We start from the raw sequence: 26,839 nt of genomic DNA on the forward strand, positions 1-26,839 counted from the left end.
CACTTTCATGGAGCACTGAGCTGCAGCGGCTGATGATCAGAGGAGGAGGAGATTGTCCGTAAGGGCAGCGCCCTGACTTGCCTAATATACTCCCTTCCATGACTTATCTCAGAACTGCCTTGCAGGATCCAAGAAAGAGCTAGACCATGAACATCTTTTCCTAACTGCCTCTGGCAGTTCCCAGCGGGACAGGAAAAGGGTGGTCTCGTCCCCTGTTCTAGTGTCCCCAAGCACCACAAGACAGACTGCCTTTGAACACAGAGCTCCCAACGCTCGTTCTCCGCCTGCCTCTCACTCACGCACACGGCGACCGGCCCCTTTAAGAACCATGTAAACAAAGCCCGTCGCCTTCCCTCCCGCCCTCTCTTTCCCGCGCGTGTGCTGGCGTCACTGCCGCGCGCCCGGCCCTCTCACGCAACCGCAGCGGGCCGCCCCATTCTCCAAACCAAGGCAGACGCGACGGCTCCTCAAGTTACCCTATAGGATAGCTGACGCCGAGTGCGTGAGGAGGCCGGCGTTAGTGCGCAGGCGTACCAGCCTTGGTTGGGTTGTTGGAGCGGCGGGGGGGGGAGGAGGAGGCGAAGAGGGAGAGCAGAACATGAATGGAGCAAAATGGCGGATCATGTGCAGGTGAGGAGAGAAGAAATGGGGGCCCCTCCCCCCAAAAAACGAGGCCTGGGCTGAGGCCGCATCCCGACGTCGGGCCTGGGGGACCAGCGGCGTCTCCCGGCGCGGGGTGGGCCTGATCCCTCCGCTCCCCTACCTCGAGATCTATGAGGAGAGGCCCCTTGTGAGGGCCAGAAGGCAGAGGGTCCCCCCCGCCCTCCTCACCTGCAGGGCGCGGCTGGGTGAGGGGGGCTCCTCGAGGGAAGAGGGAGGGTCTCCTGAGGGATCGGAGAGAGGCTCGCGTGCTCGGCCTGGGCAGGCCACCTCCCACCGGCGGAAAAGGAGGCGCGAAGCCGCCGCCGGGAGCCTGTGGCCCTCTTCGCCCCCGTGGGCCTCTGCGGCTGCGCCTCGCCAGGCCAGTCGCTTCCGAATAAGCGCGCGCTGTGCCGGGGCGCACTCGTGTCGGGAGCCACCGGAGGGGCTGCTGTGCCTGCAGCCTTGGGGCGGGGCGGGGGGAGAAAGGTGTGGAGTCAGAGCCGCTGTGTTTACACGGGGAAGGGCGACCCAGGACGAGTCCTTGTCGCCGGGCCGATGTCTGGGTTGCATCGTTGACTGGCGGGGATGATGCTGGACGCGGGGTCGAGCCCGAGGTTGGCGTGGAAACAGTAAAAAACGGACCCCGAGCCGGTTCGAGGAGTCGCTGCTTCGTGACGTCCTGCCCGCGTTCTCGGTGCGTTTATAGGAAAAGCCAAGTAGTCGATAATTACGTAAACTCTTGGTTTCTCTTCGTTGCTTAAAATGCGACCTTTGGTACTTTCTCGGGCTTTTGCCCTCGTGTCAAAGGTTAGATAAAAAGTGGGTAAAGTAGCTCAACAGAGAGCTAATAATAAGCATGGGATAAAGTACAATGCGTACTGGTGGTAAAGCTCTTTCCCAGTAAATTCGCTCAGTTTCTCCTACCTCTATGAACCACAAGGGTGAGCTGTTTATTTGCTCTAAAAGGGGCCTGTGGACAGTAGCTTTGAAGTTCTTGTAGTTTGCATTGTGTGCTTACTAGTATGTTATAGTAAAAGCTGTATTTCCATCACCAGTTGATGCATATTCTCTGTAATGTTTGTGGCTGCGTAGGTACACAGTAATGGCCCCAGGAGTCACAGTTGACTCATTCTGCTGTTTTCATGCTGGGTTTTTTTGGTATATACAAGTGCTAAAAGTCTCACACAGAAGGTGTGTCAAAATTGTGGAAACATAAGTGTGCCTCTGTCAGACACTAATGGGTGAACTGGCCCCAAGTAACTACCACATCACAAAGAGCTTATACATACTTCACAGACACTTGAGGAAAATGTAGCTTTGTCATTAATAAGAGTTACTACTGGCCTGAATCACTTGTCCTAATTACATTTTAACTTTTCTGAATATAATCTACAGCAGCAACCTTGGAAGGGAATCTTGTACCGGTTACGTAGTACTAATAGCAATGTTTATTTCTATGATACATTCCCACATCTCTCAATTAAAAGCAAGGTATCACCATGTCCCAGTTGTCAACCCCCTTATTACTTTCAGAACCCCAGTATTGATAATGATCAATAAATGTTTGGATTTTTTTTGTCACAGCTGAATCATTTTCAGTGGGGTTTGATAGACAGGGGTCTATACCCACTCCCCTACTTGTTACAGACGTCAGCTTTCTGCAGCAAGGCACTCACACTGGGAGAAGGCTGAGAGATTTCTCTAGTGTGCACACAGTTAGCTGTGTTTTAGCAAGGGGGAGGGGCAGGTTCCTCTGGGCTCACAATCCCCTTGATCTCTGCTGGTGTGTGAAACTATGCAGCCTACTTGATGGAGGGGAGGAGAACAAAGATAGCTGGAATGAATAACAGCAGACTACAATAATTTAACCTCATGAATCCAGCAAGCTACTTTGAAATGTTCTGTACAAATTATTGCTGCAGAAAGGTGAAGTTGGTAACAAGTAGGGAGTGTGTATAGACCCCTGTCTACCAAACCCTGTCTACTGAAAATGACTCAGCTGTGACAAAAAAACCCAAACATTTATTGATCATTATCAACACTGTGGTTCTGAAAGCAATAAAGGGGTTGCCAGCTGGGTCAGCATGGGACATGGTGGGATTCGCCTGTTGTGGCATAGTGTACTCACTATGCCAGTACTCACTTGTAGATAGTTGCATTTGGGATACTGTCTGCATTTTCTGTTTTGGCTTGTTCAGTGGAGCTATGATCCTGCAAGGCCAAAAGTATCCCGAGTGTTTGGCCAGCAGTAGCACTTGCTGAACTAGTTGGTAGTCACCCAGAAGTGTGAGTATGTTTCCTGTTTCCCCTACTTACACATTGGGCTATATTCACATGACATCACAGCAATGTTACAGCCAGTGCTGTGCATATTTAGTGCATGTCCCCATGTAGTACCCATTGCTGGGAGGAAGGGTTGTTAAGCAAGTATTGGTTGACGAAGGACGGGTTGTTAAGCCAATGCACAATAAGTACATGTTGCAGAGGAGTGGAGGGGCTTTTAGAAAAGTGTGTGAGAGAGGATCCTCTTCCCTTGGTTGCCTGCCTGCATGGAGGGTACCATCCTTCCTTGTACTCACAGATGTAGCGGAGGATCCAGTTCAGTATTTGTGTTATGAGATAGAGTACATGTAAGGATACTGAGCAGAACAGTGTTAACAGTGTGTTGTAGAAATGTTCATTTTCCTTGGCTGTTTTATGCAGTTTGGTACATTTTAATCCTGCTGTTCGTCCAAGGACCTCAGAGTGGTTTACGTGGTTCTCTGTTTCCAGTATTATCTTCACTACAACCCAGTGAGGTAGGTTAGGCTGAAAAAGAGTGACTGGCCCAAGATCGTTCAGCAAAGTTCATGGCAGAGGGGAATTTGACCACAGGTCTCCCAGATTCTAGTCCAACATTTGCAGTAGTATACTGGCTCCTGCTCTCCGGTGTTCTGATCCCCAAAGTCCCCTATTAGTCTCTCAAGAGATGCCTGGTAGTTGTACGCTTAATTTCAAGCTTGTAGCACATTGTGTATTCTGGACTGGATAGATTAATGAGAGTGAAGGTTATGGAATGGTTATGTCTGCTGGTAGGAAACTACTGTTTTATTGGGTCCTTCCAACTCTGATCCTTCCAACCTGAGAAACTTGAAAGCATGTGCCAAGCGCAGCCCACCAGTTGTGTACTGTGGCCTCCTGGATGTTCACCCCCCCTTCCTGCAGTCCCAGCTGTAATGTTTATTTCATTTATGCCCCAGTTTTCTCCCCAGTGGAGAGACAAAATGGCTTCATTTTATCCCTGTGGGGTAGGGTAGGCAAGAGGGCCTGACTGGCCCATGGTCATCTGGCAAATTTCCATAGCAGAGTGGGGATCTGAACCTGGTTCTCCCAGATCCTAGTCCAAAGCTGTAGCTGGTACACCATGTGGTTTACTGCGAGCATGGTGACCCACAGACTGTGCTGGCTAGCTGTAATACACCGACTGGCCAGTATTTGGTTTTATTGTGTAGGCTAGAATCTCGTATCAAAATAAAGACTGCTGCTGTTTACACCGAGGAGACTAGATGTACTTTATGTTGGTGTTCATGATTTATGGTTTGAGTATCAAAGGCTGATATTGAATATATCATGTTATAAATACCCATAGCTACAGGGAAGCATGCTGGGGAAGTATGGTAAGCCTTGTTCTGCTGTGTAGCTTGAGAGCCCCAAGGCCATGTTGCAAACTTCTGTGGTGGGCAAAAAAGTCTTTCAAGTGATTTATCCCTGTGATTGGGCATTTGACAAGGCAAATATTTTTAAAGCATAAATTTATTAGAACAACAAAAATACAATCAACAGATTTGATTTTATGCTAGTTGAGGTAACAAGTTAATTAACTGCTAGTGTGGAATAGTGGGATCAATTAAATAACATTAACATTAAGTTTTCTGTAGTGTGAACAATTCACTGAGCAGTTCTTCTTACTGGCTTTTATCTCGGAACACCAGCATCAGTCTACAGCTGCATTTTAAAAAGTTTGTAATTAAATCAAACAAAGCAAATAAAGGCAGTAATGCTAACAAACATCATACTGAAATAAAAAGGTAAACTACTAACTACACTGTGGCATTCTTGGCTTTATGGCCATTTAACAATATGTGACCATGATTAAATAGTGTTAGCATGTTGGTCCTCTGGCCAGTAAGCTATACCTAGTCCTCCTCTTGCCATATCCATACTCTGCCCTCCTGGCCATCTAATATTGTGCTATGCAGTAGCTTTATGAAACCCTGCAACTATGCCTTGTAGTACTGCCTGTTGAAAGTGTAGCCCCTTTCAGTGCTGCTGTGCTTCTGTCTTGCTGGCACTCCCAAGCTAACAAATCATGATGTTGTGCAATGGTTATCAAACCAGTAACTTTCTGAGGGTGCATTTTTTCACATGAGTTTTGGGAACGAAAATTTATGAGGGTGACTAACCATGCAATCCTGAAGGGGGAGGCAGAGCCGCACAGGAACCAGTGTGACCCCTACACCGGAGTCCATGCTGCTTGCGCTGTGCAAACTGGCACGGATGCCGGTGCATGGTGACTTATGGCAGGCCCGGGGCACCGGGGGGCAGTACGAGCCTCCTGTGCCTGCGTTGCCTTCTGCGTTTGCGTTGCCTTCCAAGTGGTGTATGTCCGGCGCAAGTGCTTGTGCCGGCATTCCCGGGGTGTTCCCTGGGGAGGAGCTGCCTTTAGGCAACTTCCTAACCTCTTTTGGGCTTGAAAGGGGCCATTTTGCAGATGTCAAGATACGCCTGCAAAATTGTGGCACAGTCCCTTGGAACTCTGTGGGGAATTCCACAGGGTTTTTCTCCTAAAATACTTTTTCCTTTATTTTTTGGCTTGCCGCGCCACCTTCACCAACCACCTATCTGCAACCCCCCCCCCTTTCAGGAATGGGCTGCCCATGGAAAATTTGTAAACCACACCTTACTTATGGGCTCTTAAGCTTTCTGTACTTTGAAACCACCTATAAGTAATCCAACGAGAAACATAGTGTGGTTAAAGTTCTGTGGAAGGTAGCTGAACATTTCCCGATTTAATCTGGTAACTAAATATGGGATATAGTACAAAGCTGCAGAAAGAGAAGTCATAGACAGAAGAGCTTGTAACGGCTGGTGGGTTCAGCTGCATTTTTGGGTTTTGGCTTGGGAGTTTGAATTTTATAGTAGCCTTAACCTAAATTATCCTGTGAACAAATTCACAAGTAAATCTTGTGTATGATAAAAGTAGGGAAAATTACATCTAAGTCTGGACCAATATTATTCCATCTTCAGTCCAGCTATGTCTGAAACAAGAAGCCACTCCTGCCCTCCCAGTGTCCAGGGAAGATTGCCTAATGCAGCTGCTTGTCACTTAGATAATGTGGTGTGTTGCAGGCTGGTTGGTCCCTTCTCTCTATTAGCTGAGGTCTTAGACATCTACCTAGAGAAAATGGCGGAATGAGAAGGGGGTTGACCAGTGGCTTCTAAGATTCAGTGAAAATAGTCTGCAAAATCGTCTTGGGCACTAGGAGTCTTTTGCAGGGCAGTCAAAGTACTATAGTCAAAGTTCCTGAATAGTTCCATTTGTTTCTTAGCGCACTTCTTTTTTTAACTATCAAGTTTCCAGAAAACAAACATGTCCAGTTTCCATACCACAGGCTACTCCATCTAAGTAAGCTGACAGAGGGAAAGTTATGTAGACAGGACTTCCCGAGATCTGCAAGAGGTATCCAGTGACAACTCTTCTGTTGTTGGGGGAAATGAGGTTTCCTGGGTATTGTAGTGTTAAGCATAGAGGAGGAGAAATAATCCCTCACAAGGAAAACCAATATCCGTTTGGGGGAAGGGGAGACGCTTAGTTGTGGGGGATTCAGGGATGTTGAGAGAGTTCTGTGACAGAGATTTTGACCACATGGTGACGGCCCAGGAAGGTGGTGTCAGCCTTTGGACAGCAAAAGGATGGAAGGATTGCTAAAAGAAGAAAGGAAGATTACAGAGAAATTTAAATGATCTCCTAATGAAAGTAAATGATGTTGCTAAAGAATGTTGCAATTTATCACTAATTTTTGAGATCCAGAGGGAATCTAGGTAGCTACAGATATCTAGCATAGCATCTGTTACAGATATATTAGTGAAAACTATTAACTATAGAATTATTAGGCCCATAGAGGAATGAACCCCACTGAAGAAGAACCAACATGGCTTCTGTGAAGACATTTCCCCAATCTCTTGGGGTTTTAGGTAGACCATTAGTCCCGTATAGCTGCTCTTATGCTCTTAAGATTTCATGAAGTTCCCTCTAACTCCACAAACCTTGCAATCTGGTTCTCATCCTTTTGTGGACCTCCAGTGAGGAAATCCCTCGTGTGTTTATCAAGCAGGAGCTTCTTAATTAGTTTAACTATTTGCAGGAGGGGGCTTTTGCAGTTTCTTCTGCCCCTACATTTTTCAACAGACTGGCCTCAAATGCTACTTAACTTAAAGGGATTAAGCATGACATATATTTATAAATAGTAGCAAGTCCTCGGCCATATGTGAATGGTGTGCAAAGCATTTGAACCTTTCCATTTTATGTCACTTAATGAAGGGCTTGTCTGCACTGCATCTATACTGGATGGGAGGAAGTTGCTATCTTGAATGATAGTGCAATCTAGTAGATAAAGAACTGGATGAAGAGCAAGGATCAAGTCTCTGCCATTGATTTAATTAGCATATCCTTGGGCAGGCCACAACCTCAGTTCCGCATAACATTTCTCATCGCAGCATTGTTGAGAATAAGTACAAATGAGTTGTGCCATATACATGATCAGATAAAGTAGGAGTATGGGTTTGCCTTTATTTAAACTACTGAAGTTCTCATTGTGACAATATGGGGGGATGTATCTGAAGGGAGGGCTTGTATATTATAAAGATTTCTTTGGGCGCAATGCTTCTCTGCACACAAAAGCATATTTTTTGGCTTCCCTTTAAGGTCACTGTCAGGAAGGCCAAGGTACTGGGGGGTTTGACCTCAGTACAGTTTTAATTTTAGATGCACTGATTTTCTTTAGAGCGGTGGTTCCCAACCTTTTTTTGACCAGGGACCACTAGGACGTTTTTGTTTGGTGCAGGGAACCCAAGGTTCAAAATAAAAATTCTGAGAATTTGAAAATAAACTTTAATCATAACTGTTAGTTAAACATTAAACTTAGAATAATATTTGAATATATATTTTTATAATAGAGAACTTTTAATTGAAAATATTAATTTATTATGGGTTTATAACTTTGTTTCGCGGACCTTAATTTAGTTCTCGCAGACCCCTGGGGGTCCACGGACCCCTGGTTGGGAACCAGTGCTTTAGAGGAATGCATGAATGTCAGCTATTCCCTTATGTGGGAAAAACCAAACACTGCATTCATAGATAACCGCTGGAGTGGAGATTAAACCTGCTCCCCAATACTGGCTGGCCTGACCCTCACTGAAATTCTACCTGAGGGGTGGGGCAAATACATTGCAAAAAGCAGCCTTGCAATAGCACCACACAATTAAGTGATAGTAACCATTTAACTTGTGCATCTTTCTTTTTCCTATTTCCAAGATGTGTATGCCACCTATCTGCCCATATCATAGGTCTGTTAATTGATTAGAATCATCATCTCCATTGGGGTCTCCAAACATATTGAGCTTACTGGCACTTTTGGAAGTTTGAGAAAAGGTGGTAGGTATCCCCACAAAATGCATGCAATGGGTTATTATTTTTGTTTCTCTGAATGCAGGGGGGAAATACAATTTTCATGTATTTGAGCTTACATTTGGGAAAGGTGTCAGATTTTTTCATTCCCCCCCCCAAAAAAAAGGGTTTTAAAGTTTCAACTGAATGAAATGTTTGAGTGAGGGTAGATGAGTTAAGCTTTTGAAGGGAAAAAACTTCCAGATAATAGTGTGCCTGGGAGGGAAGGCAGCATGGTATAGCCCCGTGTTGGCGAAGCTATGGCACGCGTGCCCGACCTGGCACGCGTAGCCCTCTCTGCCGGCACGCGGGTAAGTGGCTCGGGACGGGACTGAAAGTCCAGGCGGGCGAGGCAGCGACGGATGGAAGAGGTGGAGAGAGAGCCAGCCCGCTTCCCGAGGGACGGGGCGAGGAACCGGCAAGCCGACAGAAGACGGAGCGCAGAGACGCGGCGGCGCGCTGCCGCACCCCAGCTGTAGCCCCGCCGCCCGGTCGCGCCTGCGCCAGTCAGAGGACTTGGCTGGGGGCGTGGGGAGGAGGGCAGGATGTTTCAGCCCTCCCTCTAGTCCCGCCCCCAAGACCTTATTAGGGCTAAAACATCCTGCCCTCCTCCCCACACCCCCAGCCAAGTCCTCTGACTGGCGCAGGCGCGACCGGGCGGCAGGGCTACAGCTGGGGTGCGGCAGCGCGCCGCCGCGTCTCTGCGCTCCGTCTTCTGTCGGCTTGCCGGTTCCTCGCCCCGTCCCTCGGGAAGCGGGCTGGCTCTCTCTCCACCTCTTCCATCCGTCGCTGCCTCGCCCGTCTGGACTTTCGGTCCCGTCCCGAGCCACTTACCCGCGTGCCGGCAGAGGAGGCTCTACCCCCACCAAAAGTCGACCACGAAGCCTCTCCTCACCGCCCCATTTCTGGTTTATTCCCCCCACACACACACAAGAGAGGTGGTGTATGAGGTAAAGCGCCACCCTCCCCCTCCCCTCACAGCGCGGCCGGGTTTTGAATGCGTGCTCGAGGGCCGGCAGTGCCAAGGCAGGCGGCGAGGAGGAGGTCGGGGCTCGGGGGGGGGGGAAGCAATGTTTGATTCAAAACTCTGCATGGGGGGTTATTGGCCATTTATGAATGGGAGGTTTTGCATTGGATTTGCCATTCAGAAGCACATTTTCCCCATCCAGATCCTCAGAACTCAACAATAAGCCCCCCTGCAGAGTTTTTTTTCAGACGGAACCCTCTGAATATAGAGCAGGTTTTGCTTCATATATTTGCCTTAGGGTTGCCAGGTGTCTCTCCCCCAATCATTTACCTCTTTTCCTGATGGTTCAGTTACAAATATCAAGTTTCACTTTGAAGAAGAGTTGGTTTTTATATGTCGACTTTCTCTACCACTTAAGGAAGAATCAAACCGGCTTTCAATCACCTTCCCCTCCCCACAACAGATACCCTGGCCATTTATGCATGGTCAGTTTTGATGTTCGCTAAAAGCTCTTTTTTAAAATGCGAATTTAAAACTGCCTATTCACGGTCTCGAAGCAAAAGGAGAAATTTCACCCCCACTCGCCTGCTCCTTTGTTCCTGTTTGCATAGCCATTAGCATGTGAATAGCTAACCCGCTGCTGTTATTTTGCATGGTTCCTTCAGGGGGATTCTTCAGGTTAAATTGCTGTGTTGGCACTTTGTGATATATAAGAGGGTTTTGGGTTGCAGTTTGGGCACTCAGTCTCTAAAAGGTTCGCCATCACTGGTATAGCCCAATCTCAGAAGCCGAGCAGGAGCAGCCCTGGTTAGTATTAGGATGGGACACCACCAAGGAATACCAGGGTTGTTCTGCAGAGGAAGGCACTGGCAAACTACCTCTTGCTTTGAAAACTCCATAAGGGATCACCATAAGTTGGCTGCGACTTGACAGCACTTTACACACATTAGTGTGCCTGAGCTTAATAATAATTATCTTATTGAAATAGTGGTGCAACTGTCTGCGAGTTTTTTAGGGACAAGGGACTCTGACAGGGAAATACTGATGAAGCCAGAAAATCTATAAATGTGTATACAATGGATTTTGTGGGGAGTGTGGCATTGTGCATATGGTAGGTTTTGGGAGTATAGAGAGTTTCCCTGACTGAGATGGGGAAATGTAACTCCATTGTCCTTTTCTCATGTTTACAGTCACTGCTCATAGGGAAGGTTCCTCTCAAACAAATGCACCCTTCATTTCTGCTGGTGATACTGCTGTTCTGGTGAAGTAGTTTTAAACAAATATATGCTCCTAATAAAGACAAATGGCCCAGGCTAGCCTGATCTCATCAGATCTCGGAAGCTAAGCAGGGTTGGCCCGTGTCAGTATTTAGATGGGAGACCACAAAGGAAATCCAGGGTTGCTACGCAGAGGTAAGCAATGGCAAACCACCTCTGAATGTCTCTTGCCTTGAAAAACCTACAGCATCATAAGTTGGTTGCGACTTGATGGCACTTTCTACCATCACCAATGAAGACTGCTGCCTGGACTTCATGAGAGGTACCTGGAGCTTGATTTCTCTCCCCCACCCCCACCCTCCACCATCCTATTCCCTGTGCTGCACCCTCTTTATCCACCTGGAAACTAGCTAAAAAAGTAGTATGGGGTCAAGGTGAAGGACAGAGAGATTCACAAGAAAGAGGGACAGATAGAGGAAGGTGAGGGAATGTGAACTGTGACACAATAAAGAATAGAAGGAAATAGAGTAGGACAAAGGAACTTGAAAAGGGATAAGGCGGAAGTGTGGAAGCACATGAGCTGGGAAGCAAGTGGACATCAGAAAACATTGGTGGGTGCTGTGGCACCCGTGGGTGCTCTGTCGGGGATCACTGGCCTATACCTTTGTCATCCTTCCCATAAACTTCCTTTTAAGACTTTGCAAATCTGTTTACAAGTCTTCTGGCAGCTGCATGCTGTCTTATGTCTTCATTCGCTATGCCCAGCATAGCAATCCCAAAGTGTGCTGTTCACTAGCCCATCTTTTTAATATCTGTTGTGTTAAATTATGTAGTGCTTTCTTTGTACAGTCAATACTGGGTGTTAACTTGTGAGTAAATAAGATATCTGCTTACCGAGTGGCAACTTGCTTTTAGTAACAACATGCTTTTGTGGTTTTAACCAAGCATGAGTATAGTAGATACATCACAGTATCCTGTTCATTAAAATCATAATTGCTGTCATACAGTTAGTAACACCCATCCTCCTATTTTCATGGAGCCAGAGAAGAGGTGGAAGCAGCATTTTAGGTAAAGCACTCTTAATCCAAAGCAGTGTTTGCAAACCTTGCTGTGCTGTTACACTTTTATGGCTGAGAATCTGTATTGTATTTGCTATAGCCCAAATAGGTTCAGTTTGTTCACTGGTCGAAAAGTTTCACAACAGCTCACACTTTTTTGGAGAGAGAGAAGTTGAACACACTATGTCTTCAAAGCCGCTGCATATTGCATGCAGGGGAAAATGCTGCTGTGTGTCTTCCCTGTTAACAAAAACATGATGATTAGCAAGAAAGATATACATAGAGCCATGAAATGCACAGCATGGGCATGATCATGGTGGACTTTGTAAGCCCTGGTGATTTCAGTAGGGTAATCACATCTAAATTTCTCCCAATGAGATAAATTGGAATTAAAAATGCTTAACTTTGAATAATTCCTTATGTGTCTAATTGTTTCACCTGAAAACGGACGGGACTTCCAACACAAAATCTGTGACTCTGATTGGTGGAAGGGGAGATCTGGAACTTGAAAGTCAACTTGGTTATTGAAGGTTAGAAATACTGTTGGCTTATTCTGTATTCTCACTATCAATATTAATTTGTTTAATTTACAGCATTTATCATACACCTTTCTTCATTACTCAAGGGGGTGTGTGTGTGTGTGTAAAGTGCCTTCAAGTCGCAGCCGACTTATGGCGACCCCTTTGGGGGGTTTTCATGGCAAGAGACTAACAGAGGTGGTTTGCCAGTGCCTTCCTCTGCACAGCAACCCTGGTATTCCTTGGTGGTCCCCCATCCAAATACTAACCAGGGCTGACCCTGCTTAGCTTCTGAGATCTGACGAGATCAGGCTAGCCTGGGCCGTCCCATTATCTAGGGGATAATGATGTGTTATTAAATCTTCTCTCCAGTCAGTGGTCCTGATAGTTTAACTGAAGACAGTTTTATAGATCTCTGCCTTTTTTATTGGGGAATGGGGAAGCAAAGGAACTTCCAAGGAAGTTGTCTTGTTGCTGGGGTTGCAGAAATTTTAATGCATTTAAATTAAACCTGTATGCAAAGTATGAAACAAAATCTTTTATACTTGAAGGACTTCTATTCCCCATGTGAAATTATAGGACGACTCAGTTCTTCTGAATAGTATATTCTCTCCATCCCTTCCTGAAGCCAGCTGTGAAGTTGCATCATATTTGCATTTTTTTAAATCGCTGCAGCCCCTGTACTTTGAAATAACCTGCTTAAAAGTCTGAGAAAGACTCTCTGTCTTAACATTCACATGAGGTTGCAAAATTAAGCATTTTTAAAAGGAAGTTGGGACTCCTTGGTTGCCTGATTTTTTTTTTTATTTTTTTTTTTGTAAGGACACAGATTTACAGTGCAGGGAATTTTATAGTGTACTGATGTATTTGTAGAAATATGGGATCTGGTCCAGTGATCCACTTGCACAAGGATCACCATAGAACTTCATGCAAAGACTGCAGATCTGCCCTGCCTTTTCCTTTCTGCAGCAGTCCCTTCTGACTCTGGGAAAGTTGATTCCACAAATGTTTTAATTGAAAAGATTTTTATAGTGCAAAGTAATGAATACACTCAAACATGGGATTACTGTTCCTTCACGTCATATTGAAGAAAGGAAGGAAGTTAGCAAAACAACATAGAAGGTATAACATAAATACTACAGAGAACTTAAATGAAAGTGAAATCAAATCATAGAAAATAAGAAAAGTAGTTGATGGCTGACATATGTACAAACTTAAACTTTTACAGCATCGGATAAAATATAGGCAATTAAATAGTTCCTGCTAATTTAATATTATAAGAGCCCTGTGGTGCAGAGTGGTAAGCTGCAGTACTGCAGTCAAAAGCTCTGCTCACGACCTGAGTTCGATCCCGATGGAAGTCGGTTTCAGGTAGCCGGCTCGAGGTTGACTCAGCCTTCCATCCTTCCGAGGTCAGTAAAATTGCTTGCTGGGGGTAAAGGGAAGATGACTGGGGAAGGCTCTGGCAAACCACCCCGTAAACATTGTCTGCCTAGTAAATGTCGGGATGTGACATCACCACATGGGTCAGGAATGACCTGGTGCTTGCACGGGACCTTTACCTTTAATTTAATATAGCAGAGAATTTATATTGCAATGGAAGATGAGGGTACTACCTTAGGCAAGACAGTTGTCTTCCATCAGTGTTTCTGTTGAAGATGCAAGAAAATGGTATTTTACACAAAATAACAGCTGGTACCGTACTTGTTCCATGCAAGCCTAGGATCTGCCTGACTCCCTTAAAAATTAGTCACTGATTATGATGAGCTTTTTTAGGCAGAACGTCACATACATGAAGTAGACTGTAAAAGCCATATTTATCTTGCTTTACATTTGCTCACTAGCTTTCTTCTCTATCAGTACTGTAGCAGAACTTTTGAAATTTATTAAGAGTTTGCCCTTACACAGTATGGGGCATCTCTTGTGCCTGCAGGACTGACTAATTGTAGGCTGTAGCTATAGAATGAATGTTAAAAAGTTCCTATGACAACAGAAGGGGAGCAATTCCAGTTTGTCATAATGCATTGTGGTAATTATCAGCGTCGCAATATTTTGAGAGAATTAGAAACACTGTTGACCTTTGGAAACCAACCTCAGTTCCTAATATTTATGCCTTTCTGTTGTTCCTAAAGGGGAGCGCAACTTATATCCCATACAACTTACATCCCAACTTAACATCCATCTGGAACCACATAAGTCACTTTGGGTTGGCTGTATTTTCACAGTACCCTATAATTGAGTTGGAAGGTCTCTGAAGGTGGTCCAGTCCACTCTTCTGTACTGTATTACAGTCTCCACACTCAACATTTGTATGATCACATCTAATGTAAAGATAACTGATATGAAAATAAAAGGCAAATATCTATACACCTCTGATTGCAGATAAATTTTGAGCCTAGAATTTGAATTTTCTTGGTAGAGTCTAAACTGCCCAATCAATGAGACCACCTTGAGGATACTTACAGCTAAGAGTTCCTTATTGACAAGAACACAGAGATCTGTTCTTGGTTGCTGCCTTTCTCAGGTTAGATGGATATAGTGCTACCTGTGAAAAGAGTACTGAATGAAGGTAGGTACTGTAACACAGTGGGCTGAATAATGTAAGAGTAGGAGGGTGCTTTGTCTTGGGTTTTTCTTGTGCTTAATAACTTTGACTTATGTTTAAGTGCTTGCAGCCTTGTGCTTAGTCCTTATCTAATATGTGCAGGGCTCCCATGCTGCATAGTCACTTCGTTCAATGCTTCTTTTATCTTGGTTCAGAGAGCTGATATTGTCCAGCTTCTGCAAGAAATAATCCCCACCCCTTGTTTTCCCCAACCATAAGCCTTTACTGAATGACAGAAAATGGAACGTAAAGCTAATCTGATCTTGACTGGTCTGAGCAGGATGTACTCCAGTGTTTTGTGTTGCTGAGAGGAAGATCTAGAGTGATGTACCAGGCAGGTAAATCTATAATTGAAAAGAAGTCTTAGAAAATGTTTAATTTTTTAAAATATTATTAGTCACTGACACAACCTCGTGGAATTTCAGACATGTATTCTCTTCATTCTCAAGTGAGCTTCAGCCTCAGATACTTCATTACCTGCAAGTGGATTTTGTTGTTTTTTAGCTTGACCGGTAAAGAAAAAATTGCCAGAGCTGGCTGTTTAGTAGCCTTTGGTTCCAGATATTATAGATCTGTCAAATATGTCATGATGGGGGTATTGATACAAAATTTGTAGGTGATGGGGCACATGGGGTTATCGAAAGTGTTTGTCCTAATTCAGGGGTGGGGAACCTTTTTTCCGCCAAGGGTCATTTAGATATTTATAATATCATTTGCGGGCCATACAAAATTATCAACTTAAAAATTAGCTGACCAAGCCCAAAGCAGGCAGCTGTCCCAGATGACCCCCCCCCCCAGCGCAGGCAAGCAGGCAGGCATCCAACCAGTGGCGCACTCAACCACCTGGTGGCAAGGGATGGTCTGTTGCACCAGCCGGGCGTAGCCGTCTAGCCACACACTGTAGTTGCTCCTGCTCCACATGGTCGGGGCCGGATTGTACAGCCGGCTCCTGCTACCTTCGCCTGCAGGGGTGAAATGAGAACACACTGGCTAAGAACTCCCCCCCCCCGCCCGCGCGCATTCTGGCCCTGCCCCCTTTAACCCCTCCATTATTGCCACTTCCACCCCCAGCCCCCTTGTAGTACAGAGGGAATACGTTTCTCCACGGCCCAAGTGGGAAAGGGTTAACACAGTTTCTTGGGCAGTCCTAGCAGCTCCATAGCTAATGACTCTTCTGCAAGGGGGGGGGAAGCTTCCTTTTCTCAGCAAAACAAACTCACATCATCCTTGAATAGAGGCTATTCCTGTCTGCAGGAGAGGGCGGATCGCCAGTCTTAGATCCTTCTGAGCTAGAGGTCTGCCAGGACCCACGAAGGGCCAGACCAAATGATTTCGTGGGCCTTAAACGGCCCCCAGGCCTGACGTTCCCCACCCCTGTCCTAATTGGATAGTTTCCTCTGCAGATGTACCTGTCCAGCTTGGGACAACTTTCTGGTTGGCTCCAACATGTTATATTTAGGCATGGTGCTTAAGTGGATGGGTGAGTTCTAGCTCTGGAGATTCTTGGATTATATTTATTGTCTAGTGGTTCCCTAAGTGGTACCTGTGGGCACCATGGCACCCACTGATTCCTTTCCTTGTGCCCACCAAGTGTTTTAGAAAGTAGGTGGGTCCAGGTGGGACTTTTGCCCAGCAAGGCTTGTGATTGTTGGAGATTTGGTGAATGGTGCAGATTTTAAAAAACGTTTCTTTGGCAGCAGCTGCTACCACAGAAAGATCTTCATTGTGTGGCTGAAGGTAAACTGCAGCAGTCATTTTGTGGCTATCTCCGCTTCCTGCATTAGCCATTTTGTGGCTATACCCACCATGCTGTGTCAGAATTCCAAAGGTGCCTACAGGCTCAAAACAGTTGGAAACCCCTGGTCTAGGTCCTTTTTGGTCTAGTTTTAACTTCCATCCTGGCTTTGCTGTTAAAATGACTTCGTTTGCCTTAGTGAGTTATCTTTGCCAAGAAATGGACAAGGGAGTACATTGCTGTCAGATTTTCTCAGTTATTTTGAGACCATCAGCCATGGTATCAAGACAGCCCTGCCTGGGTTTGATGATAGACAACCATTTTCAATTTTGAGAAGATAGTGCTAGGAGACTAGAGATCTGGAGTGTGGTGCCATCACTATGCCGATGACAGCCAGCATACTCTCCATCTACTCTTAGGGAGATGATGGAAATGCTAAATCAATGCCTAGAACCACTGATGGACTGAATAAGCTGAGTAAGCTGAAGTTTAATATTGCAGAACAGCCCTGCTGACCCACAAGTGCCCTTTCACTGAGACGTTGAGACACTCAGAGGCTGTCCTGGGTCTCAGCCTGGCAGCACAACAATCTCCTAAGCCCATCCAACTCTATGGGTATCTATTCTGACCCCAGGTGGTCATTTAGAGTAACTCCCATTTAGGGCCAGCATCCTTGGCACACTGTACATGTCACTGTTAACAAGCTCTGCCTAGTTCCCTCATCTCCCACTCCAGTTAACTACCTCAGGAATGGCTTGCTGCAGTTGTGCACTCTGAAAATCTAATGATCTATTGACCAACCATCTCCCTTCCTCTGGCATCCTTTTAGTGATGTTTTTGAGTGCGGTTGATGTGGTTACGATTCCAAGAACAAACTTCCCACATTCAAAGTAATAAGAAATTTATTAAAAAGAAAATGACTACACACATAATCCACACAGCAACAGATGAAGCATGGATTCAAAGTAAATGTGCATGCACGCAGTCCTCTGTCCCTCCTTTATACATACCCAAAATATTCTAGTGTAGGCTATTAACTTTTACAGTTACTGCATTCTGTCAGTCATCCATTACCTTGAGTCTTTGTCTAGGCTGCCTGCCCTTTGTTAGCTGCATGTGATAATGGTGGCCCTCAGGTGTGAGAGCGGCTTCCTGCAAGTTATTCCCAGATGAAATCAATCAAAATGAACCCTGTTCCCCTTGTGTCTCCTCGGCTTGCCCTTTGAATCGGTCCTTCTCTTCCTGCTATAGCCAGGAAGAGATAACAGTCTAGTATTTGGCATCCTCTAGACTCTGTCCTCTCATAGGTGTCACATTCCTGCCAGGATGTGAAATAGCCCTTTGATTGTTCTCTGCTGGCTAGAAGCATTTCTATAATCAAATGTTAAGTACTGGGTGCTTGGGAGAGTAGGTATATGGCCTGTGTTGGTTAGAGTTGGACTCCCCTCAAAAATTCAGGGTTGCTGTTTTGTGGGACCCATCCTTGCATCTTGGTAACTAAATGGTGACTGTGACCAGAAGTGCTTTTAATCAACTGGGGTTGATATGCCACTTGTACCATTTCCTGGTGAATAGGGTATTTCCATGATCATAACTTCCTGATTGGAATACTGTAGCATTTCTATGTGGAACTGCCTTTGAAAAGTCCTCAGAAATCATAGCTTAGCTGTCAGGCTGTTAACAGGGGAGGCTGATAAAATTTTGAAGATTTATTTGGAAGCAACTACACTGGCTACCTGTTGGTTTTCAGGCCTATTTCATAATTCTTGTTTTGATTTTTAAATTTTTAAACTCTTTGGGACTGGGATATGTAGGCCATTTGCTGCCAGATGAACCTGTCCAAGATTTATAGCCTTCTAGAGAAGTCGTGCTTTGAGTTCCTCTGCTGCATTGGGGGGAGAGGCAATCTCTGTGATAGCACCAGAATTACTGAATTGCCTTCCCAGAGAGATTTGCTCTGCTCTGTCCGTCCTAGCCTACAGATGTTTTGCTGAAAGGGTTGAAATCCAGAGGGCTCTTGAGTTAAAGTGATGTTCAGCTTTTCTGGTGAGTTAAATAAACTAACTGCTGTTATTTCATTTAATTCTCTGGTGGGCATTACTCTTTTTAAGTGGCCAATTCTTGGTTCATTTTGTATTTACGGTAGTTCTGCTGACATAAATTTGGGTGTTTGTGTTTTGTTAACTACTTGAGGGCTGAACATTGGGGTAAAAATATTTTTAGTAAACAAAGTTTGTTTTAACACCTTTATTCTAGTAATGAAGATGCTGAACAGCCTTGGAACCAAGACTGACTGACTATCGTAATGCCTCTAACCAGTACAGGCCTGGGCTATTTCTTGTCTGTCTGTTAGTGGGTGCAATGCAACCTTGCAAATTTTGAAAAATGAGTTGGTGGATGTATGCAGCTATATATCTGGAGGAAACTTCGATTATGCCTGCCTTCATTCTTTTCTGAACCGGCAAGGCACTCACGACAAAATTATCTACCAGTAACACTTCATACCCTTTCATAAAATAATACAAAGCAAACACATTTAAATGCTGGAAATGACCATGTTTTAATATTCACTTTGTAGATGTGGTTGAAATCCTTTGTAGTAATGAAGCATTTCTGATTACTGTTGGATTTGTAGGTGATTTTATTAGGCTATTTAGATTATCCAGATCCAATTGCAGCAGAATTCCTGGTGACTGGATGACTGCTTTTTCTTGCAGGTTTATCTGATAGGAAAGCATAAAAGTCACCATCTCACAAAATTAACGCAGCTCTTCTCTTTGATTTGTTCTAGAGTCTAGCCCAGCTAGAGAACCTGTGCAAGCAACTGTATGAGACAACTGACACAGCAACACGGCTCCAGGCAGAGAAAGCCTTGGTTGAGTTCACCAACAGTCCAGACTGCTTGAACAAGTGCCAGCTGCTCCTTGAAAGAGGGAGTGTACGTATGCTAACAAGCCCACTTTCAAAACACCTGAGTATACTGTTGGGGGGGGCTTATGTTCTGACTTGGTACAAGGATGCTCCGGGGTCCACCAGGTGTACCGAGTACTCAGTAGGCATCAATATATGTTTGTTTAATGCTTTGAACCGAGAGCTCATCACGGTTTTGCTTCTAAGGGTTGATTCTTTTCTAGAGGAATATTATGTGGAGCACCATAGTCTTTTTAATCTAAAGTAGTAATTAGGCACACGTGGCCCTGCATTTACTTCCCTTGAAAATTATTTCTGTGAGTAAAGGATGAGCTAGATATTGCTTGACCCCATCTACACAGCAGTACACATGGCTGCAGTGTAATCATAGGTCAAGAAGATGAGAATGTTGTTCAAAGAACAACTGTTGGGGGGGGCAAAGAGTAGAAAAGCAGATGGCAAGGAAAGGTCAAGCATGCCTTCCCCCATCATTCCATCAAACACAGATTCTCAACGGAATCTGCAGTGTTGTTAAAGAATGAGTTCAAATGAGTCCCATATCTTAATGGAATATATGAATCCAATACATTTGATACTGTTGCCGTTACCCAGTGTTAGCCGGTTTCTAGCAAATCATACTATCCTTGGATCCATCTGAATGCTGAATTTCTTCCCATAACTGTTTCTGAAACAGATGCTCTTATTTTTGAGTAAGTTCTTACATTCATTCAGTCAAGGTCATAAGGCATTCTCAGAATCATTACTGAGTTTTAAAAAATTGAGGCACTTTTAAAATCAGTTAAGGTCTGCTGGCATCGAGAACAACTTTATTAAATGAGCATTTGTCTGTTGCAAGATTTTTGCACATTTCATAGCCAATAAAACCTCTTGGATCTGTTCTGACTTGGACACTAATTTGTTGTAGATATTGGACTAGCAATATTGGAGTCATCCACCTGTCAGTTCTCTTTGATTATTTCAAATTGGACACACTGACTGATCTTGACAATGTTCTTGGGGTTATGAAAGTTACCACTTCTATACTTTGCCCTTCATGACTAGGCAGATCTTGCCAGGAAAAAAATGAGAGCTCCTGCAACCGGGGTAATAAATACTTCTTTGGTTCAGAGTTAAGTGACAGATACTGCCTTAGTTTTGCGATATGGGTAATTCTTCCCTTTTGATCCTGTTTGATCTGTCACGGTTTATTTTTTCATTCTGCTGAACCTTTTAGTCCATGTTTCTGGCATGTCTGGTGTTGTCCTCCATTGGTTTCCCGGGGTGGGGGGGTGTTCCTGTCAGATCTTGCAGAGATTTTCCTTTGAGGCTGATTGAATTTTGTGGGAAATTCCGGGTGGGGACCCTTAAGAATCTCAGCATGTGCCTGTGCTTTTTAATATTGAAATTACTGAATGAAATCTTATAAAGTATGCTGATGGCATCCAGGTCTGTATTTAAGCCTCCAAATGCTTGCCTCTGTTTGGATGCAGTGGACAGATGGATGAGGGTAAACAAGGAGAAGCTGAACAGAAACAAACAGATTATGTTAGTTGGGAGAGCAAATATTTTTGAATGGAGGTATTAACTTGTTTTAGATGGGGTCATATTGCATCCATCTTGTCAGGTGAAGTTACTTTTCAGGAGCAGGTTGGTGTAGTTGCTAAAAATGCCTCCAATCATTAACAATCTGATTAGGGAGCTTTACTCCCTTCTTGATTCTTCTGACCTGGTGATTCATGCCTTAGTAACCTCCAGATTGGCTACAGTTATATACTCTCCCTGGGGTTGCCCTTAAAGGTAACTGACAGTACCAACCTAAGCAGAGTTTACATCATTCTTACTCTATTGAAGTCAGTGAGCTTAGAAGGATGTAACTCTGCTTAGGATGGCATTGTTAGAAACTTCAATTTGTGCAAAATGCAGCAACTGCATTTTTGTTGGAATTGACTGTCTTATCCATGTAGCCAATTACATTGGCAGCTGATTATTTATTAAAATTCTGCTCATCAGCCTTTCCCCATGAAATGCGGACTGACGTCAATTTACAGTCACCCTCTGTATTAGGGTGTGCAGAAAAATTGTATTTTTCAAATCTGCATATTGGAAACAAAAATATTGGTATTTATGGTTTCCCAGGTTCCAAATACTGAAATGATATTTGGAGCTGGGTTTTTTTCATGTTTCCCATATTTTTTCAGTTCCATTATCCCTTACAGGAATTGTTCATGGGGCTGGGGGTTGTTCTTAAAGGTACTGGCACCAAAATTGGGGAGCTGCTGGTGCCTGTCTTTTAAATAAACCGCAAATTTCAAATAAATTGGACTAAGGGCTCCTATTCTGTGAGCCCCTCCATTGTTTCCTATGGGGGGGGGGGAAGAGTCACAAAAAAGGTAAAACCTGAGAATCATCCCCCATAGGAACACTGTTGAAGCAGTTGCCAAACTCAACCAATTTAACACCTGAGAATCTGAAACTATGTAACACTCAAGAATCTGAACCCATGTAAAATGTGCACATCTCAACACAAGAATCTCAAAATCAAATGTGAGAATTCACCCAAAAAATTGCAAACCTGACAAACCAACTCCAGCAAAGAGCATACTTTAAAAACCATTAAGATCACTGGAAAGTGACAGAATCTTACCTAAAGCAGCCTAGCAAGCTGCTACCATGCCCCAGGAGACATGGAAACACTGGGGGAGGGGGGAAAACAGTCCTGGGAGCCTGCAAATACTGGGTCCTGATATTCCCAGTTAATCCTGAGTATTTCCAGGATTTTTCAAGACCCATTTTTTCAGTATCCTGAAAAACCCTGGATATATTTGAGGGAGCCAAATATCTGAAAAATACCAGTAAGGTATTTTCAGATATATTTTCAGCTCTTATACCTGAACACACATCCCTACTCTGTATAAACATAGACCATAACAACAGCTCTACAAAACCCAGTGAAAGCACACTGAAACAATACAGTAGTCATAATGTAATAATACCAGTTATCTTCTACAAAAACTGGCTGATATTAACAGTAGAAGTTTAAAAGCTCTTCTAAACAGAATAATTTTGTACATTCATTGGAAGACATGGAAGGAAGGAGTAATATGTGCCTCTACCAGAAGTCTGTTATGAAGCTCTTGAGCAACCATTGGAAAAAGTCCTGGAAAGGGGTGCCACTATTCTCACCTTCCTATACGAGGGGGCAGAGAGGAAAGATTGACATGATAGACAGAGCACATTGCATACCGGAATTGTTCCTGGGCTCAGTTCAAAGGCCTAATTATGACCTTTAAAGTTCTTCACAAACTAGGACTTTCATAATTGCAGGACCATCTCTCCCTAAAGGCCCTGAGCCCAGCCTTTGGGCTGGGGAGGGTGGGGTAAAAAATGTAATAAAATAAATATACCTGCTCACGTACTCCACTCAGCCTTGTAAATGTTGTTGGAAGTTTTGTCCTTCTAGGGGCTTTGGCTTCAGAGCAACTGCTTTTTTGGTGATGAACCCCACCCTATGGAATGGTTGACCAGAAGGAGATGCTTAAAGAACCTTCTATGTTTAGAGTCCGCAGATTGTTTGAGTTCTGCTCAAACATCTTGCTGACTCTGGGAGTGTTGGCCACTTGAAGATAATCTGTAGATGACTCTGGTTTCTGCTGCTATGATTTTTGGGCCTGCATGTTCATACAGTTCCTGATTGGGTTGAATCTTTGTGATTATTATTTTGTGATTTGTTACTGTGCTTGTTGTTGTGTTTGTTGCTATTGAAGCCACTTCAAGTGCATCTAGAATGGAGCAAAAATATTTAAAATAAGGGGGAAATGAGCTTCTGGATCTGAAACTGCATGTTGCATGGTAAAAGAAGCCATTCAAGGTAGATATAGGTGGTGGTGGAATCTGGTCCTGCAAAAGCATCGACATCAGTAACATGATGTGTATATTTCTGTCCACATCCGAACAAAGATCATTGTGGCCATGATCCTGCAAGCTTTCAGAATGCATATACCTGAAGCAGCAGTGTGACAACCCTCATTCTGCTGATGCCAGAAAGCTTGTGTGTTCACATGTTTTAAGACAGAAAATTCCAGTAAGACTCTAGGCTCAAAAAGAATAGTCTAAACAGTCTTCCTTCTTCTGTGTACCCCTGTTTAACACTGTGTATATTGGTGCCTATAAGAAAATACAGACACCTTGAATATCACTGTCTGTGCCCAGCCTTAAGTATTCCAGAACTGATCCTTGTTCTTCAGTCAAGTATTCTGGAATTGTTCTTGAACCAAGTCTTCAAGCTCTGATTTTTGTTGGATGTGAATGTTTGGTTAGATAAGAATATAAGAAGAACTCTGCTGGATGAGACCAGTTGTCCATATAGTCCAGCATCCTGTCTCACACTGTGGTCAGCCAGTTCCTCTGGAGGTCCAAGAACAGGGCATAGAGGCTGAAGCCTTACCCTGATGTTGCCTCTGGCACTGGGATTCAGAGGTTTACTACCTCTGAACGTGGAGGTTCCCTTTGGTCACCATGGCTAGTAGCCACTGATAGACGTATCCTCCATGAATCTGTCCAATCCCCTTTTAAAAGTATCAGTGCCTGTGGTCCATCACTAATCCTCTGGCAGCAAATTCCATATTTTAATTTTCTAGATACACTTTTGTCCATCTTGAATCTAGGTGCTCCAACCCCCAATCATCTTGGTTGCCATCTTCTTTACTTTTTCCAGCTCAGCGATGTCACTTTTGAGATATAGTGACCAGAACTGCACACTGTATTCCAAATGAGACCGCACCATAGATCTATACAGGGGCATTATAATATCAGCTGTTTTATTTTCAGTCCCTTTCCTAATAATCCCCAACATAGTTTGCCTTTTTCACAGCTGCAGCAGACTGAGTTGAAACTTTTACTGCTACCTACTATGACCCCAAGAACTTTTCCCATTGCAGTCTCAGTGAACTCAGAACCCGTTAGCCTAAACTTGACGTTTGATTTCTTTGTTCCAGTGTGCATCACCTTATACTTACTAACATTGAACTTCATCTGCCACATTCTTGCCCACTTAACCAATTTGTGGAGATCCTGTTGGAGCTCTTCACAGTCATTCTTTTAAAAAAAAAATAATTATTGGGTTTTTTTTAAGATATTACTTTTAAATTGTTGTTAAAATGATAAAAAGTTTATATCAAACTCACAAATATATCAAATGTTGTCTTAATTATAAGTGAATATAAGAAATAGAATGACTTCCCCACCACCTCCGTCTACCTCTTAATAAAGTATTACATTCCATCGTTAATATGTTCTGATCCTAAAATTATTCTCATACTAAAATTTCAATCCTTTTATAATTTTACATTCTGGATCAGAGTAAAGAGTAACCTTTCATCTTCCCCAAACCTAAATTGTATTCACAGTAATTCATCCAAGCCTCCCATTCTCCCATAAATTGTTCATTGTCTCTTTGATTTAAAGTACTGTATATACCCGTGTATAAGCCGACCCGCGTATAAGCCGAGGTGCCTAATTTCTCCCCCAAAATGGGGAAAAATTAGGCACCCGCGTATAAGCCGAGGATCGGCTTATAACCCCTCCCCCCCCCCCCGCAGGCTTACCTCAATCCAGGTGCGCAGGCCGGCGCCGGCCGGCAGGGTCCTCGCTGTGCCCAGCAGGGGCGGCGACGGGGCCTCCAGAGGCCTCTGGAGGCCCTTCCAGGCCGGCGCCGGCCGGCAGCAGCCTCGCTGCGCCCGGCAGGGGCGGCGACGGGGCCTCCAGAGGCCTCTGGAGGCCCTTCCAGGCCGGCGCCGGCCGGCAGCAGCCTCGCTGCGCCCGGCAGGGGCGGCGACGGGGCCTCCAGAGGCCTCTGGAGGCCCTTCCAGGCCGGCGCCGGCCGGCAGCAGCCTCGCTGCGCCCGGCAGGGGCGGCGACGGGGCCTCCAGAGGCCTCTGGAGGCCCTTCCAGGCCGGCGCCGGCCGGCAGCAGCCTCGCTGCGCCCGGCAGGGGCGGCGACGGGGCCTCCAGAGGCCTCTGGAGGCCCTTCCAGGCCGGCGCCGGCCGGCAGCAGCCTCGCTGCGCCCGGCAGGGGCGGCGACGGGGCCTCCAGAGGCCTCTGGAGGCCCTTCCAGGCCGGCCGGCAGCAGCCTCGCTGCGCCCGGCAGGGGCGGCGACGGGGCCTCCAGAGGCCTCTGGAGGCCCTTCCAGGGCGCTCCTGGCCGGGGGAAGCCACGCGGGCACGGCAGCAATGGCAGCGGAGGCGGCGATGGCGGCGGCGGTAAGTTCCCCCCTCCCTCCTCCCTCCTCTCTCCCTCCCTCCCCCCTCCCCTACCGTATTGACCCGCGTATAAGCCGAGGCCGGCTTTTTCAGCCCTTTTTTTGGGCTGAAAAACTCGGCTTATACGCGAGTATATACGGTAGCTGTTAGTTTCGCCATCTCCACCAGTTCTAGCATTTTAATAATCCAGTCCTTTTTTTCTGGAACCTCTGTCCCTTTCCATTTGGCTGCATAAAGCAATCTTGCAGCCGTTGTAGCGTAAATTAAAAATGTTCTTTGAGTTGAAATGTCATTTGGAATCATACTAAGTAGCATCATTTCCGGTGTTTTTGGAATATTTTTCTGTATAATCAGTCTTATTTCATTGTAAATCATATCCCAAAAATCTTTTGCCTTGTCACAAGTCCACCACATATGATAAAAGGAACCCTCTTCACAGTCATTCTTGATTTTCACCATCCTGAATAATTTTGTGTTGTCTGCAAACTCAGCCACTACACTATTCACCCCTAGTTCCAGATCATTTATGAACAAGTTAGTTGGTGCCAGCCCGAATACCAATCCTTGTAGGACCCCACTGCTGACTTCCCTCCATTGTGAGAATTATACATTTATTCCTACTCTTTGCTTCCTGTCATTTAACCAATTTTTAATCCATAAGAGAACCTGTCTTCTTCTCCCATGACTGCTAAGTTTACTCACCTTTAGTGAGGTACCTTGTCAAAAGTCTTTTGAAAGTCCAAGTATACGTTGTCTACTGGGTCACCATCGTCTACATGCTTGTTTGTTTTCTCAAAGAACTCCAAAAGGTTTGTGAAGCAGGACTTCCCTTTGTAGAAGCCATGCTGATTTTCCCTCAGCAGGCTTTGTTCCTCATGTGCCTAATAATGTTTGATTACAGTTAATTTGTCTGGGACAGCCATTAGGCTAATTGGCCTGCCATTTCCTGGTTCCCCTCTGGACCCCTTTTTAAAAATGAGTGTAACATTTGCTACTCTCCAGTCTTTTGGTACAGCCGCTGAATTTAATTATAAGTTTTATATATATGGGTTAGTAGATTAACAAGCTCACATTTGAGTTCCTTAAGAACTCTTGAGTGTATGCTATCAGGACCTAGAGACTTGTGGGTTTTTAATTTGCCCAGCAGATCTAGAACATCTCTTGTCACCTCAATTTGACTCAGTTCTTCAGACTCCCTTTCTGAAAATAGTGGGTGTGGCACT

The 26,839-nt window shown here is 44.9% G+C and overlaps 1 protein-coding gene across 1 annotated transcript in view; it reads left to right on the forward strand.

The window, feature by feature from the left end:
- The first annotated feature begins 571 nt into the window (after nucleotides 1-571).
- The window catches only part of XPO7 (exportin 7), a 62,910-nt gene continuing 36,642 nt past the window's right edge, over nucleotides 572-26,839 (forward strand). The window contains exons 1-2 of the mRNA XM_056860303.1: nucleotides 572-630; nucleotides 19,239-19,385. Coding sequence (XP_056716281.1) covers nucleotides 613-630; nucleotides 19,239-19,385 — 165 coding nt within the window. The 5' untranslated portion in view covers nucleotides 572-612. The remainder of the gene's footprint in view (nucleotides 631-19,238; nucleotides 19,386-26,839) is intronic.

Source organism: Euleptes europaea, chromosome 14, assembly GCF_029931775.1.
Source record: "Euleptes europaea isolate rEulEur1 chromosome 14, rEulEur1.hap1, whole genome shotgun sequence".
Classification (NCBI taxonomy): Eukaryota; Metazoa; Chordata; class Lepidosauria; order Squamata; family Sphaerodactylidae; genus Euleptes; species Euleptes europaea.